General features: G+C 44.1%; 1 protein-coding gene across 1 annotated transcript in view; it reads right to left on the bottom strand.

The window, feature by feature from the left end:
• Positions 1-16931, bottom strand: part of LMTK3 (lemur tyrosine kinase 3) — a gene marked incomplete at both ends in the record, with an annotated part of 39094 nt that extends 22163 nt beyond the window's left edge. Inside the window, 9 exons of the mRNA XM_083378824.1 lie at positions 3205-3326; positions 3639-3723; positions 5390-5538; positions 7290-7377; positions 7881-7999; positions 9310-9386; positions 10643-10793; positions 10887-11020; positions 16844-16931. Of these exons, the coding sequence (XP_083234950.1) occupies positions 3205-3326; positions 3639-3723; positions 5390-5538; positions 7290-7377; positions 7881-7999; positions 9310-9386; positions 10643-10793; positions 10887-11020; positions 16844-16931 (1013 nt within the window). The remainder of the gene's footprint in view (positions 1-3204; positions 3327-3638; positions 3724-5389; positions 5539-7289; positions 7378-7880; positions 8000-9309; positions 9387-10642; positions 10794-10886; positions 11021-16843) is intronic.
• Positions 16932-18428: the final 1497 nt, after the last annotated feature.

Genomic DNA, 18428 nt, shown 5'->3' with positions numbered 1-18428 from the left:
TAGATGAGAGATGAGAGAGAAACAGGGGAGGGAGAGAGAGAAAGAGGGGGGGAGAGTGAGAGAGAGATCTTGAATGCCTCAAATACGGTTTGGGAAATGCTGAGAGTCTCATTTCCACAGACTACTAATATTCAGGGAGAGCAGTACACCTCCTTTTCAAATACATGTTTGACAATCTTGGAAAAAAGCGGTAGCTCTCTCTCAGAAAAGTACAGGAACAATCCAATCAATTTAATCTGGGGAAAAGAATCAAATCCTGCCAACAGTTTAGGTCTGAAAGGAAAGCAAGACAGATATTCAGTTTCTTTTGTGGTCAAGTATTTTCACCGCTTCGATTAATTAGGAAGAGGCAGCTTCTTTGTGTAGTACAGTATGTGGAACATTTTTGGGTGCTGTGGCTCGTGCCAGCTGGTGCCCGCACTGCATTCATCATGCAGTATTTACAGGTACAGTGTGTGAGTCACACCCGATGTTACTACCTTTTTTTTTTGCTGTAGTCATTAAGTGAATCACCTCAATTGTTAAATTAATCACATGGTCATTAAACAAATCCAGCTTGCCTCATTGTTTGTTGAAGCCTTCTGGGAAGGTCACAAATGGTGACCCTGGGATACTGCAATGCTTGTAAATACATGCTGGTTGCCAAGGGCCCAATTTCTGAGGTGATCATGGGGACATTGCAAGGGTTGTTAAGAGCGAGGGCCGGTTGTAAGTCACTTTTTTCAGTGCCATTGTAATTTCATATGGTCAGTTGGACGTCAAGGCTTACCTTGACTATAAATATACAGAGCCTTGGTGGAGCAGTGGGCTGATGCCTCCTTAAGTAACACCAGCTGCCTGCAATTAGTGCAGGTTCGCATCCCACCAGGCTCAAGGTTGACTCAGCCTTCCATCCTTCCGAGGTAGGTAAAATGAGGACCCAGATTGTTGGGGGCAATTAAGCTGACTTTGTAATAATGCCGCTTGGGTGTGTGTGTGTGTGAAAGCCCTAATAAGCAGGCATATACATAGAATGAAGGCTACTGCTAAGCTTGTAAGCCGCCCTGAGTCTTCGGAGAAGGGCGGGATATAAATGGAATAAAAATAAAAATAAATAAATAAATATGAATGTGGAATGTATATCTAGCATCCTTGTGGAAAACTAACTTTCCAGCTAAGCCATCATTACCAGAGATTTCCAAAGTCCCATCCTCTTCCAGCCACACATTATGAACTCCGTTGGTGGCTAATTTTCGCACTGCCAGGTGAGGAGGGAGGGGAATCTACCCATCACTGCAGTTGAAACTCTTCTGCTTTATATTTATAAGAATAACATTACCCACCCACCCCCAGCCTTGTTGCTGAGGCGCATTTAAGCTGTGGGAGTAGCATAATTGACAACAGCATATTTTTCTGGTGTCTGGTAAAGGACAGCAGCCTAAAATAAATCTCATGTGCACCAGGCTTTATAGCTGGTGCCTCAGGGCATCAGTGTGTCCACAAACCTCTTTTGGCAAGCTTTGTCTCCCGGGTGGTTACATTAAAATAACAGCTTTAATTAAAAAATAGAAAATTGGCATGTTGCAAAGCAAAGCGCCAGCCTCTAACATCATCTTCATTTCCAGGACTCTCTCTGGATTCCCGTCGCGCCCCATAATCTTGATTAGCAACACTACACAGTCCTTGGTTTTGGACAAATGCCATCTCCCCAGAAGAGGGACCCTTGTGATTATGGGCAATCCAGAGCTTGGGGGTTGAGACTGAGAAGATTGGCAGGGTAAACCAGCCATCTGGTAAATAGGCAACTGCTCTCCCCCAGCCATAATATTTCTGAGGAGCAGCCATAATATAATTTCAGACGTGTTCATTTGGCCAGCAACATTGGAGAGGTTTTCTTTAGAGCAGACATGTCAAACACAAGGCCCAGGGGCCAGATCCGGCCTGCGAAGTTGTTTCATGTGGCCCACGAAGCCATCCTGGAAACAGTGAGGGAACGGCCCCCACTGCCTTGGCCCTGGCCCAGAGACCCTCCTTCTGCCAGAGACTCTCATATCTGTCCCACTCCTGGCCAGGCCCCCATAGGCACCCTTGATGCGAACGATGTAGAGCTGGCCACGCCCACCCAGTAGGCCAGATGCACTCTAGCCACGCCCACCCAGTAGGCCACGCCTACCCTGGCCATACCCACCCGGCCCCCTGAGGGCAACCGCAATGCTGATGTGGCCCTCAATGAAATTGAGTTTGACACCCCTGCTTTAGAGTAAAGGAACATGGCAATCAAACCACTTACAAGGTTTTCCTTGCTAAACTCTGGTTTTTGGTTTGTTTGTTTGTTTGTTTGTGACAAAAGAGGAAAGAAAGGGGAAGGCGAAAAATCACCTGCTTAAATTTTAAAAAAAACATTCATCACTAAGAGGATTGTGAGGGGGTGGCTCAAAATAACTAATTCAATGTACGGATTTCGGCAAGCGGGGGGTTTGCAGGTGATAAATGATAAAACCTGTGCAATATAGTACAAATGCTATCACTTATATATTTGCATTGTATACAGATAGTCCTCAACTTACAACCACAGTTGGGATCAGAATTTCCATGACTAAGCAAGGCAGTGGTTAAGTGAGCCGTGCCCATTTTACAACCTTTTTTTTTGCCACAGCTGTTAAGAGAATCACTGCAGTTGTTAAATAAATCATGTGATCGTCAGGCTTCCCACCCCATTCCTCCCATTGACTTTGCTAGTCAGAGGTCAGCTGGGAAGGTCGCAAATGGAGATCACATGACCCGGGGACTCTTCAACTGCAGTAAATACATCCCGGTTGCCAAGCGCCCGAATTTTGATCACTTAACTGTGGGGCTCCTGCAATAGTCTTAAGTGTGAGATTGGATGTAAATCACTTTTTCCAGTGCCATTGCAACTTTGAATGGTTGCTAAATGAAGTAAGTCAAGGTTTACCTATTCATCATTTGCATTATCATTCATCTATTCCTTTTATTTTGTATGCATATTGAATCTACCAAGTTGACATCAATGCGCATGTGTTATCATTGTGGCATCATTGTGTCTTACTGAGGATGCCTGCACTGGATGAATGCTTGCAAATGCTGAGCACCATTTCCTTGTGGACCTGGAAATGTTTATTTCAGCTTTAGCCCAGTTGGATTGTGTATCCCTGCTTGAGAATACAAATTGAATTTCCTCAGTCCAAGAGTTATCCTAGGACTCACCAAACATTGCTCTCCTTGGTTTGATCTACAACAATGACATTCCCATGCATCTCATCAAACAGCTCTGGGGCAACCCAACGCAAAGGGATCCAGAGCCGGTCCGGAGTGATGTAATAATCTTCCTATGAAACAGAAATGAGAAACGGCACAAAGTAGACACTAAGTTGTAGGCAACTCAACATCCCAACATCTCATAGGTCCTGGATGCTCGGCTTCTCGTCCAGTACAGAGTTCCCTCTAAGGCCCATGCAATCTTATATAGTAATTTGCTCTAAATTAAACAGCTCATAATAATTTCCTTTAAAAAAGAGCGGGAAGTTTAATTTCATAATGGATTGGAAATGTTCTGCAAAGAATATATTGCCACATCTATCCCTTGCCTAAGACTCCTGGGAGACCCATCTTAGATTCTTTGTGGTACTTTCACCCCATACCTTGTAGTTGTTGTGTGACAAGCCATAATCCCCAACCCTCACGGTGAGATCTGAGGTCAGCAAGCAGTTCCGAAGTGCCAGGTCACTGTGGAGGACAAGAGGACTTTGAGCCAGGTGAGAAAAGAGACTCTAATTTTTCACCCTTTCTTACATTATCTTATATTATACATAGTGAGGATAAAAGTTGTTTTTTTTTTGTTACGGGGGAGGGTTTTTTGGCAGGGGGAGGGTAACCCATGCTGCCTTCAAAAATTCAGAGGGCACCTTTTTATCCCCACAATAACTTACGAGGATTAAAAAGGTTGGGATCAGAATTCTGCAGAAGAATCGTACTACGTGATCTGTTTATTTTCGTAACTCTTCCTAGGATTTTGGCTGACTGACTAGAATTTATTTATTTATTTTGGTGCCTTTATGTCAGTACTGACTCCTGGACTAGTCCCTGCAGGTTTTTTTTGGCAGGATTTCAGTAGTGGTTTGCCATTGCCTGGTTTCCTAGGGCTCAGAGAGGGTGACAGGCCCAAAGTCACCCAGCTAGCCTTATGCCCAAGGCCGGACTAAAACTCACACTCTCCTGCTTCCTAGCCTGATGTCTTAACCACTAACCAAACTGGCTCTCTAACCAGAATCTTCTGGGCCTTCCTTATGTTGTTAAAATAGAGTTCCCAGTTAACTCAGCCATCATAATCAGTGGTGAGGGATGTTGGGACTATTTTTCTCAACAATAACGGAAGGCTTCAGGTTCCCAAGCCCTGGACAAAATAAAGTAGGGATGTTTTGTTTAAGTGATCACACAAGCCCCGCTTCTTTGCTTGATGCATTCTTTACAGACAGGATTGTAAATGAAAACCTGTTTTGGGTATGAAAATTCTGGCTTGCAAAATGAACAAAGCAGAATATTGGATTTGAGCAACATACAAAAAATCCTGATTTGTAAGAACAGTGTTTCTCTATCCTGGCAATTCTAAGAGCTGTGGACTTCATTCTGGGAGTTGAAGCTGGCATATTTTAGAGTTGCCAAAGGAGGAGGAGGAAGAGGAGGAAGAGGGCCATAGCATAGCAGATTATAGTAAAAAAAAACATTCAGAATCCTGTTTAGAAATTAGTGGCTATCCAAACAAGCTTTCTGCTTAATGATGAATACTCACATACAGACTTCACTACACATGTTGTTGTTTTTTTAAGCTGGAATTCTGTATAGGAAATTCCATAGTATTTTTTTCATGATATCTGTGATATATTTTACCTCACAAGGTTTTCCCCCAGGCAAGAGCCTCACTGTATTCTTTGTACTTTGGGAGCAGTGGCCATACACAAGCAAACAAATATTGATGTTTAAACTACCGAACATTTTTGTTATAACATTTGGCTTCTCATTTTTTGATTCTGATTTTAAAAAATTGATCAATGCTTTAATTATCCTAACCCCTACCACCACATTACCCCTTTTCTGTTATATTTTTTTAGACAAAGCCATAGTGATGTAACATGATAATGGCCAAGCAGGTTTCTACCCATCGGAAAGTTCACATCTTTATTCATCCTTTACCCAGATCAGTGCCATCATCAAGTGCCTTTGCCCTTGGAAGTCTCCAAAAATTTTCGACCTCCATTTTAAGCCACCGCAGTAACTTCAATCAGGGAGAACCTGAAACTCTAAATCTCACAATCTGCTCGCTTTCTTTCGCATCCTGGTTCACGCTTTCTTTCCCGCGGCTTCAAAAGTTCAGCTTTCCAGCCGTCATCCCTACCTGTGAATGTAATTGTTTTTATGCAAGTGTAGCACTCCCAGCGTGATTTCGTACGCCATCCGCTGCAACGTGCTGAGGTCCCGTGTCAGTAAATCGGGAGTCATTCCATCTGCTTTGCGTTGAGCTCGCAAGTAACGTTTCAGATCTCCCTGGAGTTGGGGAGGGGGGGGAAACACCAAGAGAGAAGAAAAAAGTGACCAAGTTTCCAAATCTAGTAATCTTGTCTGGGATCCAGGAAAATTCTCCAGACATTTTTGAAGAATCCAAGATATCTTTATCCTCATTCAAAGCTCACGTTATCCATATTATACTTCCTGCCCTCATTCTAAACTGACAACAAAAGTGCCAGGTAGATTGGAACTGTTGGAAGTCAGCAGCCATTCTCCTAGAAAAGGAAATATTTTGGGGGATATTAAAAAAGGCCAGAATATTATATTTCCCCAAAAGAATAATAGAAAAATCTTAGGCAGAAACCAGCCTCCAGTCTCCTTCCCCCAGGCAGTGGCCAGCTCTGTAGAAATGCAGATTTGATAACTGTATTCAGAAAGACTAAGCCATCTATTCATAAGCAAAATGCCTTCAGCCACAGCCCCAGAGAAGCAGGACGTGACCTTTAGGACATAATAGGATTAACCCACCACCATTAGAATACTGGGACGCGGTGGCTCAGTGGCTTAAGATGAGGAGCTTGTTGATCAGAAGGTCGGCAGTTTGGCGGGTTGAATCCTGAGTGCCGTGTAACAGAGTGAGCGCCTGTTACTCGTCCCAGCTTCTGCCAACCTAGCAGTTCGAAAGCACGTAAAAATGCAAGTAGAAAAATAGGGACCACTACGGTGGGAAGGTAACAGCGTTCCGTGCACCTTTGGCGTCTAGTCATGCCAGCTACATGACCACGGAGCGCTGGCTCTTCGGCTTTGAAACGGAGATGAGCACCGGCCCCTAGAGTCGGAAACGACTAGCACGCATGTGCGGGGGAACCTTTACCTTTACCTTTATTAGAATACCAAAAGGGCACATTCAAGCTCAGGTCAAAGTACAAGCCACAGGAACAGGAAGAACCTCAAATACAAAGCCCAAAGAAGGTATAAAAGCCCACCTATCCCAACTCCATTTTGTCAGCTGTCCCAGAACCACATGCTGTTGGTTCTGTTCTTCAATAAAGAACTTTCTTTCCAAACGGCCTCCATTTTATTTATTCCCGTCTTGAACTGGACCTGAAGATTTTTCTTTCAACATAACATCACAAAGCCCATTTGGAAGTTAGATAGCAAGCACTGGGCTCACTCAGACCTACATTATTCAAATTAATGAAGCCACACAAGGTATGTGATAACTACCCCACCAACTTTAAGGTCTTAGGAATCTGTTTGACAGTTTGGCCTGCCATTTTCAGGTCACAGATACGGGCATCAGGTAGCAAATTGGCGGTATAGGATGTGATTTTCTTACAGTTATTGCAGGCTTCTCCCTGTTTTAAAAGTAAGATGTAATTAAAGAAAAATATGAAATTAATATTCTACATGACTGCTGCCTACAAGGAAAGCCAGGCACCCCAGGTATATCTAGTTGGGCAAAGCAGTTTTGAATGAATGGCTATGGAAATTAATGTTGTTGTTAGTGCCACACTGACAAGGAGACAGACATTATCCTAGAGCAGGGGTAGGCAACCTCGGCTGTTTTATGACTCATGGAGTCAGCTATGCTGGCTCAGGAATTCTGGGAGTTGAAGTCCATGAGTCATAAAAGAGCCAAGGTTGCCTACCCCTGTCCTAGAGTGCCGATATTGTGGTTACTTTAGATTCAGAGCACTGGAGCCCTGGGCATTCCAGATTCATGAGAATAGGACTTGGACTTCAGTAACTCCCAAATCTGATTTTCAGTGATGCTCCAGTTGACTCACCAGTTGGCAGAATTCCATGATCAGGAGGAAGGGTATAGTTTCTGTGCATAAGCCGAGGCACTGTAGTATGTTTGGATGCTGGAGGCTTCTTAAAGGCAAGGTAGAGACATGGAGAGAGAAATACAGAAAAAGGAGGAGAAAAAAAAAACCCTTAGTATTTCTGAATGACCGGACAAGAATCTCAGTGAATCATAGCACACATAGGGAAATCCCTGCTTCTATTTTTGGACAATTCCTCCGTGTTCTCTGTTATAAGCAATGACTTGCTAGCAGCTCATTGGAGCATCCCCAAATTCCAACACCTCTAATAGCCAGAAAAGAGATTTCTGAGCCGTGACAGAGCTCTGCTTAGAGAAGTCAATGGGGAAGCCAGATTCACTTAACAATTCACTTGTTACTAGCTTAACAACTGCAGTGACTCACTTAACAACTGTGGCTAGAAAGGTCATAAAGTGAAGCAAAACTTAACAAATGTCTCACTTAGCAACATACATTCGGGACTCAATTGTGGTCGTAAATCGGGGACTATCTGTATTTTATATGGAGATTCCTTACTCAGTTTTCACCCTCATATCAGCTTCTGCTACTTACCGATAAGGCTGGGCCTCTGACAAGAACTTCCTCTGCTCCAATGGTCCAGCACTAACACGCAGCTCCTTTACCACCACCTGTGCAGGGGTGAAATCTGAGAATATTTCACCCAGAATAACCTAGGAAAGAGGGGGGGAATAAACTATGAAAGAGAAACCACTATGAACTACTGGTGCCTGGTTATTAACTTGAACTGGCTGTGTAGATCATATCTCATTAGTCATTAAAGTCATTAATGAACTCACTGATGGCCAATTGATTTCCAGGTACAATTTAATTATCTATACAACTCTAAACAGCTTGGCAACTGGGCGGCTGAAAGATTACTTTTATTATAAGGGATGCAATAAAGGAAGACACAAGGAGGCAAAGGAGAAACAGCTTAAGAATGCCTGAAAATATTCAGGCCCAACGTGTTTTTGAATAGGTAATTTTTCCCCCTGAGCAATATGAATGTTTTGCACTGTTTTTAAAATGTTTGTTTCTTGTGTTAATTGTTTTTATACGTTTGGAATTGTAAGCCGTCCAGAGTCACCGATTGAGATGGGTGGCTATAGGAATTGAATAAATAAAATTAAGATTTGGGAAAGTAGAGTTTTTCTAATTTTTATAAAATAAAATGGCCCTAGAACAAAGTCAATGGATGAATTTTTAGTTTCTTACTCTTCTCCTTTAACTGTTCAAATCTGCAAAAACTGTGTGAACAACTTTGGAAGGCCCAATCTCCCATCCAAAACCTCAATTTACATTCCCCCAGTGCTTTTTTTGTAAAAGAAAAAGGTGCCGGAACTCACACATGTCATACAACCCACCTTGCCTACCCTACAAGGTTCCATCCAAAAAAGCTGCCGGAACTCCGTTCTGAGCGTTCTATGACAAAAAAAGCCCTGCATTCCCCCATTGCGTCACTGGGTGTACTGGGAGAAGCCTTGTCAAGTAAAAGCTGGGCACAAAGTCTTTGAAATTATGGTTCCTTTGTCAAAAAGAAAAGTTGCCTAGTACTCTCGCTAACAATGAAAGAAATTCTTGCTCCTTGTAGGATATTTTTTGTGACCTAATATTTAATTACTTTCTGCATCAAATTTTGCAATTCGCAATTAATGGTTGAGCTTTTTTTCTTTATTTGGCTGCTGGTTTTTAACTGATTGTTAGAATGTTACTCCACACCTGTGTAAAAGGCCCTTGCATCTTGTTCTTTTGTTGCAAAACTATTCTGGAAGTTGTTTTTTTCCCCTCTCAAGGTTATTTTTATAACGTCGTTTAGAAATAATCATAATAAATGAATGATTTTCATCATATAGCCAATAAGTTGCGCGTTCCTATCCTATTTATGGGATTCAAGTCAACTCTTGCTACAGAGTGTGAAAGCAGTTGCCTGAATTTCATTCTTAAATCATATCCACAAAAAGCCTGAATTTTTCTTACTTACTTTTCCAAACCAGCCATTTCCAATCTCCTGCAGATAACTGAGGTGTTGTCTACTTAGACCCAAGTGTTTCACTAAATCTGAAAGAGGAAAATGGCATTCCAATAATGGGAATCAAGGTTGCTGCACAGAGGACACAGGCTAAGAGTTAGCTCCATTTTGACTCTCCCTGTGCCACAAAACTATTAGATCAAAAAAAATTGCGTTGTGAGATAAGCTAGAACATGTTCTCCAGACTATCTACGAGAAGCCGTTGTAGACAGATCACAGATAGTCCTTGACATACAACCATTTCTTTAGTGACTGTTTGAAGTTACAACAGCACTGGAAAAAGTGACGTACTTTATGCTTAACAATCATTGGGGCATCCCTATGGTCACATGATCAAAATTTTGATGCTTGGTAACTGATTCATATTTATGACAGTTGCACTGTCCCAGGGTTATGTGATCCCCTTTTTGCAACCCTCTGACAATCAAAGTCAATAGGGAAGCCAGATCCACTTAACAACTACAGCAATTCATTTAACAGTTGTGGCAAGAAAAGTTGTAGCATGGAGCAAAACTCACTTAAGAACTGCCTTGCTTAGCAACAAAAACGGGCTCAATTGTGGTCGTAGCTCGAGGCCTATCTGTATGTGAAAATGGATGTGGGAAAGTGTTCATGAGATGAAAAAGCGTAAGATGGTCTCACTAAAAGCTAAAGCAGATTGGGGACAGGATTCCTGGGGCTGCCAAAAATGAAAGTGATTTGAAGTTGAGGGAGATATAGAGATCAGGATGGATCACTGCATAAGCCAGTGGGTCAGGAAAGTCAACAATGTACATGTAAATGAGATCAGAAAGACAAGAGAGAAAGATGACAGACAAACAATACAAGGGAAGTTATACACAAGCAACAGCAGGTGCCACAACAGGAAGAAAATGCAAAAGTGACAGTGAACGTCCAAAATAGAAAGACAAGGTAAAACCAAGTCAGCTAGAATCCTAGGTTAGGACATAGCAAATGCTCGACTAATAAATTACTAGAGACATTCCCATCCTATGAAAAAAAGAAACCCTGGATTTCTACTCTTCTGCAACTTTTATGCAAAGCTTATAGTATTTTCATTATAAAGATGCCAAGGTCTAACGCAGCCTTCCCCGACCTGGTGCTCCCATCATCTCAAGATTCAGGTAGTGGAGACACATCTAATGGACATCAGATTTGAGACGGGCGACTTAGGACCACAATAGTACTGTATATGCTCCCAAGAAACTGTAGCAAATGCTGCCAATCCTCATATTGCAAGGGCGATATGAAAAATAATATGACCCGGTTCCCTCAGAATATTTACCTGTTTTGGGCATCTGCTGATTGGAAGATGGGAGTGAAACCTCAGAAAGAGGCAGAATGTAGACATCTGGGATGGACTGGGAGGAGGATGTCTCCTCGGCGGGTGGTGTATACTCTCCAGAATATTCTTCTCCATCAGGGTTCTCAAATTCCTATTGGGTAGACAAAGGCAGTTTTTTTTTAAAAAAAGATCTTTGTTTCAAAAACACATCATGCCCGCCTCCCGTCTCCACCATCTAACTCACCTTGAAACCCACATCACCCCTCTTGCAGCACAGGCAGGTGAGGAGGAGGAAGATAAAGGCCAACAAGCCTGAGCAGGAGATCAGAACCACAGCGTAGGGAGGGGCCAGGGGAGCCCGGCCCTGAGACAATCCATCTGTAGAGAATAGAGAGAGCGCGAAATAGGACACATATCTTAATACAGCATTTCGACCTAGCTTTGTTTCTCTAGCGGGAAAGAAAAGGTCATATGAGGACCACCGAAAATGTTCTGAACTAGTAAGTGAACTTCCCCTGTTTTTCAGAATTAGAAGCTGAGATTTGTTGTTGTTAGCTGCGAAGTCTTGTCTGACCCCTCATGACCCCCTGGACAACGTTCCTCCAGGCCTTCCTGTCCTCTACCATCTTCTGGAGTCCATTTAGGCTCACGCCTACTGCTTCAGTGACTCCATCCAGCCACCTCGTTCTCTGTCGTCCCCTTCTTCTCTTGCCCTCAACCTTTCCCAGCATGAGGCTCTTCTCCAGTGAGTCCTTCCTTCTCATTAGGTGGCCAAAGTATTTGAGTTTCAGCTTCAGGATCTGGCCTTCTAAAGAGCAGTCGGGGTTGATCTCCTCTAGGAGTCTGTCAGCAGGGACTGCGTAACCCGCTGTGAATACTGGGCCAGTCCTCCAGCAGCAGTGCTACGACAGCACCAGCAGCACATGGAGTTGGTGATTACTTCTCCCTTTGATCAATTTCCAACCATTGTTTCTTGTCCTGCTCTCTGAGGCTTTGGTGAATAACGTGACCTCCTCTCAAAGTAAAAATATACTAGGTTGTTGTTGTTGTTAGTTGCGAAGTCGTGTCTGACCCATCGCGACCCCATGGACAATGTTCCTCCAGGCCTTCCTGTCTTCTACCATCTTCTGGAGTCCATTTAAGCTCACGCCTACTGCTTCAGTGACTCCATCCAGCCACCTCATTCTCTGTCGTCCCCTTCTTCTCTTGCCCTCAATCTTTCCCAGCATTAGGCTCTTCTCCAGTGAGTCCTTCCTTCTCATTAGGTGGCCAAAGTCTTTGAGTTTCAGCTTCAGGATCTGGCCTTCTAAAGAGCAGTTGGGGTTGATCTCCTTCTAGGACTGACCGGTTTGATCGCCTTGCAGTCCAAGGGACTCGCAAGAGTCTTCTCCAACACCATAGTTCAAAGGCCTCAATTCTTTGGCGCTCAGCCTTTCTTATGGTCCAGCTTTCACTGCCATACATTGCAAAGAAGCTGAGATATAAACTGATAAAAGGATGGAGGACAAATGTTAAGGAAGAAGAGCGATTTTTTTTCCGTCGAATTAATTATATTTTGGTGGTTATGGTTCCAGGTTCGTGTTATCTTGCAGAAAGGCAGAAAAGCAAGCTATACAGGTAGTCTTCAACTTACAACAGTTCATTTAGTGACCATTCGAAGTTACGACAGCAGTGGAAAAAGTGACTTATGACCATTTTTCACACTTATGACCATTGCAGCATCTCCATGGTCACGTGATTTACATTCGGATGCTTGACAACCGGTTCATATTTATGACGGTTGCAGCGTTCCCCGGGGTCATGTGACCACCTTTTGCGACCTTCTGACAAGCGAAGTCAGTGGAGGAAGCCAGATTCCAACTTAACAACCATGTTACTAATTTAACAACTGCAGTGATTCACTTCACAAATGTGGCAAGAAAGGTTGTAAAATGGGACAAAACTCACTTAACAAATTTCTCGCTTGGCAACATAAATTCTGGGGTCAATTGTGGTCGTACGTTGAGGACTACCTGTACAGTAAAATGATGATGATGATGATGATGATAACACAATCTTGTCCTAACTCCATACTTCCACAAGTTCCCACAAGTATTTCTTTCCTTCCTTTTCTCAAAGAGCTAGCTAGCATATATGTTCTAACCAACATACTCTTTTTATTTTCTGTTTCAGCCACAAGGTCCTTCCACCCCAAGGCTGACCCTGTTGCTAGACAATGGAAGGAGATTGTCTCAGGTAGCAAAAGTCAGGCTAGCACCTGTTAAATATCAGAAGACAGGGATATGAAGGCTTAAATTCCCAGCTCTGCTTTCCTTAAGTTACTATGTCATGGGCAGTCATGACAGAAGATGGTGCTCGTTGCCATTATGGACCCAAACATTGCTTACTGCCGTGATGGCCTTCCGGTCCCCAAAACCTGGTAGGAAGGCAGTGCTGATGGTCCTATCTCCTCAGGAGTTCCACCAATACGATTCTTTGTAGGGCTGTTTAAGTAACATGGTTGTCCCAATGGCTTTTCCATTGACTTTGCTTGTCAGAAGGTCACAAAAGGTGATCACGGGACACTGCAACCGTCATAAATATGAGTTGGTGGTAAAGTGTCTGAATTTTGATCATGTGACCATGGGGATGCTGCAATGGTTGTAACTTTTTTCAGTGCTGCTGTAACTTGAATCGTCACTAAATGAACTGTTAAGTCGAGGACTGCCTGTATTTCACTCATTGCTTTGTTCCTGAGTGCCAAGTTGAATGCCTCAACTTTGTCCCTACCTCTTCATGGACACGTACTAGCCCATGGTACACAACAGAGGGAGATGCTTACAGCAGCAGAGAAACTCTGAGCTTGGTGGCTGTAAAACCCACCACCATCTTCATTTTCCCAGAAGTTCAAATCCACCCTTGGAGACATTCTGAGGCAGTGATGGTGAACCTTTTAGAGACCGAGTGCCCAAACTGCAACCCAAAGCCCACTTATTTATCGCCGAGTGCCAGGTGGGCGTGGCCCACTAGGTGGGTGTGGCTGTGGTGGTCATGGCAGATTGGGTGGGAGTGGCCAAAGTGGGTGTGGTCACCTCTGTTGCTTGTGGGGAGGGACGCCTGTGGGGGGGTGGGCAGGGATGGAGGAGATCCAGGCGGTCTCTGGCAGGTGGGGCGGTAGGCAGGAAGCTCGTCCTGCAGAGTGAGGTGAGGCTGGGCAGGGGTGCCATTGCCATGGGGCAAGGCAAGGGCTGGGGTGGCTGCTGCCTGACACCATCAGCCCCCGCACACAAAGGCCAGCAAGCGCATGGGGGCCGACAGTGTCTGTCAGCAGCCGCCTCTGAGCTGGATGGCCGGCCGACAACTGAGGAGGCGATGCAGTGGGTCGTGCTCAGGAAAAGGAGAGCATGCGAGGCCAGGAGGGACCGGACGAGGGGGGGAGGGAAATCAGCCGTGCCAGGATGCATCCGGCCATGTGGGACCTCAGCAAGTTAGTGGATGGCTGCTTGAAGAGGGACAGTTGCCATCTCCGGGGCATGGCGAGCGTGCCCACCGACAGGGCTCTGAGTGCCGCCTCTGGCACGCGTGCCATAGGTTCGCCACCACTGTTCTGAGGTAATAAAGATGGTACTCTCGGTGCTACACAAACACGTCCTACTTTAGCACAGTGAGTCATCTCTTTTAAGATCCAAAATCATTTTTTAAAGGTTGAATCTTGTAACCAGGTGGACGACAACCTTTGCTCCATCATTCTGACAGCTTTCTCACTGATCAATTTTCATGCGCTCTCTCTGTATTCTTTTGTCTCTTTCCCCCTTTGCTCTATCCATCCTATTCTAACCACTCACCGTCCGTCTGTCAAATGACGCAAACAGAAAGCACCAACTTCAAGTTGCGTTCATGAGATTTTCAAATTTTGCCACAGCATTATGAAAACATTAGAAACGTGTCATTAGAAACTGCTTCATTATCCTGCCTTCGCCCTGAAGGAGTCTATAGAATTCTATTTTTTTTCCTTGGGAAATGTCATCCTCTCTTTCCCAGGAAGCTGAGATATATATGGAAGCAGAAACGACAATTTAATCAGATGGTACTACAATTAGGCACACATTTACATTTCTAGAGACCATCTTCTATGCCATGATCTGGCCCTAAGCATATATTTTTTTTATCGATTGAAGTAAGATTAATATTCTAATACTATTACCGGAGGTGTCTGGCTGCTAACATTGGATTTTCCATCATGCATGGACAAAGTTATGCCAGAAATGAGAATTCACCTTGTTCCTTGTAGGACAATGGAGCAGGCTACAGGTCTCCTGTTATTGCTTATGTGAAAGATTGGCAGTTAGTCACAAGAAATATTCGCTAGTAAAGCAGAGCTGTCGTCTATCCCACCATTTCAAACATTCATGGGACAGACACATGGGCATCAACCCTCAAGAGTCTGCTGGCTGGAAATTAGGGGAAATAGAAGGTATCAGATTGGGGAAGGTTCATAAAACCTCAGCTTCTTCTAAGTGATTTGCTAAGATTTGAAAAGGTTGAGGGAATCATCAGCCTTTACTTCTTGAAGACAAGATCAGAGGCAAAACCTACTCTGCCATCCTTAATTCTTGGCCCACTGCTGCCTGCCCTTTCTGACATTTCTGAACTTCAGCCTGCATTATGACAGCAGATGTAAAGAAAGAAAGACAAGACAGAGGTGGGGAAGTAGAAGGGTAATACATCAGAGCAGACTGAACTCCCTCAAGAAAGGGAGTGGAAATAGCTTTGATTATAAATGCTAAAAAAAAAATCTTTCCAGCTTGTTGCAACAGTAAACATGCTGCAATCTCTTAGAATGGAGCAACTGGCAATGTCACAATCCTTTAATAATCCAATCATACCTCAACATTCTGGAGTTTTTGAGGCATGATTAGATTACCAATATTTGGTAATGATTAGACTACAAATATTTGAAAACTAATGTTCCTGGGTATTAATATTTGAGTTGATTCCTGTATCAGAGAAAGTAAGGGACCAGTGGATCAGACCAAAAATCCATTAAGTGAACCATATTTGTTTGGGACAGTAGCCAGACAATTGTTTTCCTAATTATTGTATATATACCACCACCAACCTATCAATATAGTCTTCACTGCACCTATTTTACACAGTCTGAGAATGTGATGATACCACAAAAGTATCATCCAAGTTTATTAGGGGAAATAGAAGGTATCAGATTGGGGAAGGTTCATAAAGCCTCAGCTTCTTCTAAGTGATTTGCTAAGATTTGAAAAGGCTGAGGGAATCATCATCTGTGGATTGAACCCAGGTCTGCCAAAGCCTCATTGAACACCATGTCTAGTGAACTCATGGTTTCTCTAACCCTCCCATCCGCCCACATCTATCAATTTATTTCTGCACCTAATCTCCTATTTGATCCTTCTTCAAAATAGTCTTTAGGCATTCCTTCATCTCTTCTTCCAGTCATGAAGTTTTTCACCATCTTCTCTATCTCAGCCATACTCCATCCTTACACAAAGCCCTCAGTCAGCCCCACATAATACCTTTTCACCTATGTGCATCCCACTTTCCATGGATCACTGTCAGACCAAACACAGATGGCATTTCTGAATGTCACTGACCTGTCAGGCATAAATCTCACACCCACCTCTCAGATATTCCTTCCTCCATCACTTGTTGTTGTTGTTGTTTTTTGCAAGGAAATATTTATCCTAGCCCTCCATTACCATGGAATGACTCTGGACCCCTCTTCAGGGATCATGTGCAAAAATATATCTCTTTTCCCGGATAACTTCTGCCCTGCCTTGATTGCCTTAAGGAGTGGCTTCAATTTTCTCCAGGGCCGACTATCATTAACAACAGTGGAGGGTCAGGAGAAGACGATAAGGAACACCACCGCTGCTTTAAGGCATCTGGCAAAATCCCAGGCTTGATGTATTTGCTCTGTATAGGAATCCCAGCTGTCTCTGGAGAACTGCATTTATAACCCGGGTGCCCCTCCCCACCTAGTCTGGAAAGAAGCCCCTGATCCAAGGGTTGTCCCCACTTGGCACCCTGAAGGGGGTGGGGATCAGGTCCACCAGGCAGTCCCCTAGCTGCACAAACAGGTGGCCACAGATGGCTGGGCGAGAGGCAACAGCAAACAAGAGCAAACTGGATGAGGGGGTGGCCGCTGGCAAGGATGCCCAAGAAACCCTTGCCCCTGTCCAGACTCACCGTTTTCCGAAGGCGCTGCCAAAGCTTTCTCCGGGTTGAAATACGACATGGACGCTGCCAGGAGAAGGAAAGGGCCTTGCCTTAGCATCTTAGGGATAGTCTGGAATCATGGATCAGGAAGGAGGGGAAGGGAGGCTGGGAGGGGTCTCAAGACGCAGGTGCAGGGGGACGGGGAGAGAAATCGGCTGCCCCAGCAAAGCAGGGGGAGGACAGGCTTCAGACATCAGAACTGATGGAATGGAGCAGGAGGCAGCAGGAACAATGGTCGCAGCGCCCAAGAGGCTGTGTTGCCCGCATCCTTAAGTTGATGTGTTACCCGCTGGGCTCGCCGCTACCTGCCTTTCATTCTCATGGATTTTCCTCCTTCGCTGCTGCCCGCAGAGGAAAAGGAGGGATGGAAAATAAATGGGGGAGGGTGGCAAAGGATATCAAAGGTGAAACGAATGAGAGGATTTTTTGGGGTGGGGGGGGGAGAAGAGGGATTGTAACAATAGGTGATCTCACATGGGGAGCAGGAGGGGAAGCAAATGTGTGGGGGGAGAGGGAGGGGTGGGAAAGAGGCAGAGGAGGAAACCTAAAAAAAGGCAACTGAAGGGATGAAGGGAGGAAAGAGAGAAAAAAAGGGGGAAGAGAGAAATGAGGGGGAAGATAGCTGGGTGTTTTCCTCCCCCCCCCCCCGCCCTCAGATCCAGCTCTCCGGGTTGCACTAGCAGAGAAATTGATGGAGAGAAAAGCCCTCCCAACCAGCTGAGGTTGTTGATTGGATGACGGACTTGTCACTTATACGCTAAAGGGAGGAGGATGCAGGAATGGATGGAGGGGGGGGTGTTGTTGCCATGGAGATCTGTTCCTGGGTAGCAGCAGCAACACTGGGCAGTGCAGGAGTGAGAAAGTGATGAAAAAGGGTCTCAGGGCAACAATCAGCAGAGAGGATGGGTGCTTTGTACAGACTGGGATACATCCTCCGTAGCACCAATCCACAAACCCCAACGCATGAAGCAAATATTTCCTCTCACACACATACCCTCACGCACCCATTTAGAATAGGTCATGCACAATACTTCATGCCTGTAGAAATAGTCTCTCACACTTATTTATTTACAGCACATGACAATCACTTTTTAAATTAATGCTAAGATGCTAGTTAAAACAACAATTAATTTAAAACCAGCACCATGAGAAAAGAAAACAGCCAATGGAATAATGCCAAAAAATGAGATGGTAATACTTTTCAGAAGTAGCCCATTGTGATAAAATAAGCTTCTCTAGTTGGAAGAGAGAGATGGGGTGAGGAAGACCCACAGAAAGGGTAAGGGGGAAACTCTGCAACTGAGAGGCCATGGGAGCAGCTAGAGACCAGAGGCAACATGAACTTGAGATAAGGGAAAATTTGGTCATTAAATTTAAAACATTTGGAAATTAGTTGAAAATAAGGATCCTATTTTTAATACTTAAAAATTAGACCCAAAAGAGAAAAAAATATTATGAATATGTTTGATTTATTGATTAACTCAGATAATATATATAATGGGCTTTGATTTATTAAAGGGGATAAAAAGGTAAAGGTAAAGGTAAAGGTTCCCCC

This window comes from Vipera ursinii (genome assembly GCF_947247035.1).
Source record: "Vipera ursinii genome assembly, chromosome: Z".
Lineage (NCBI taxonomy): Eukaryota > Metazoa > Chordata > Lepidosauria > Squamata > Viperidae > Vipera > Vipera ursinii.
The sequence above is the reverse complement of the archived record's forward strand: the minus strand, read 5'-3'. Positions and strand labels throughout refer to the sequence as shown.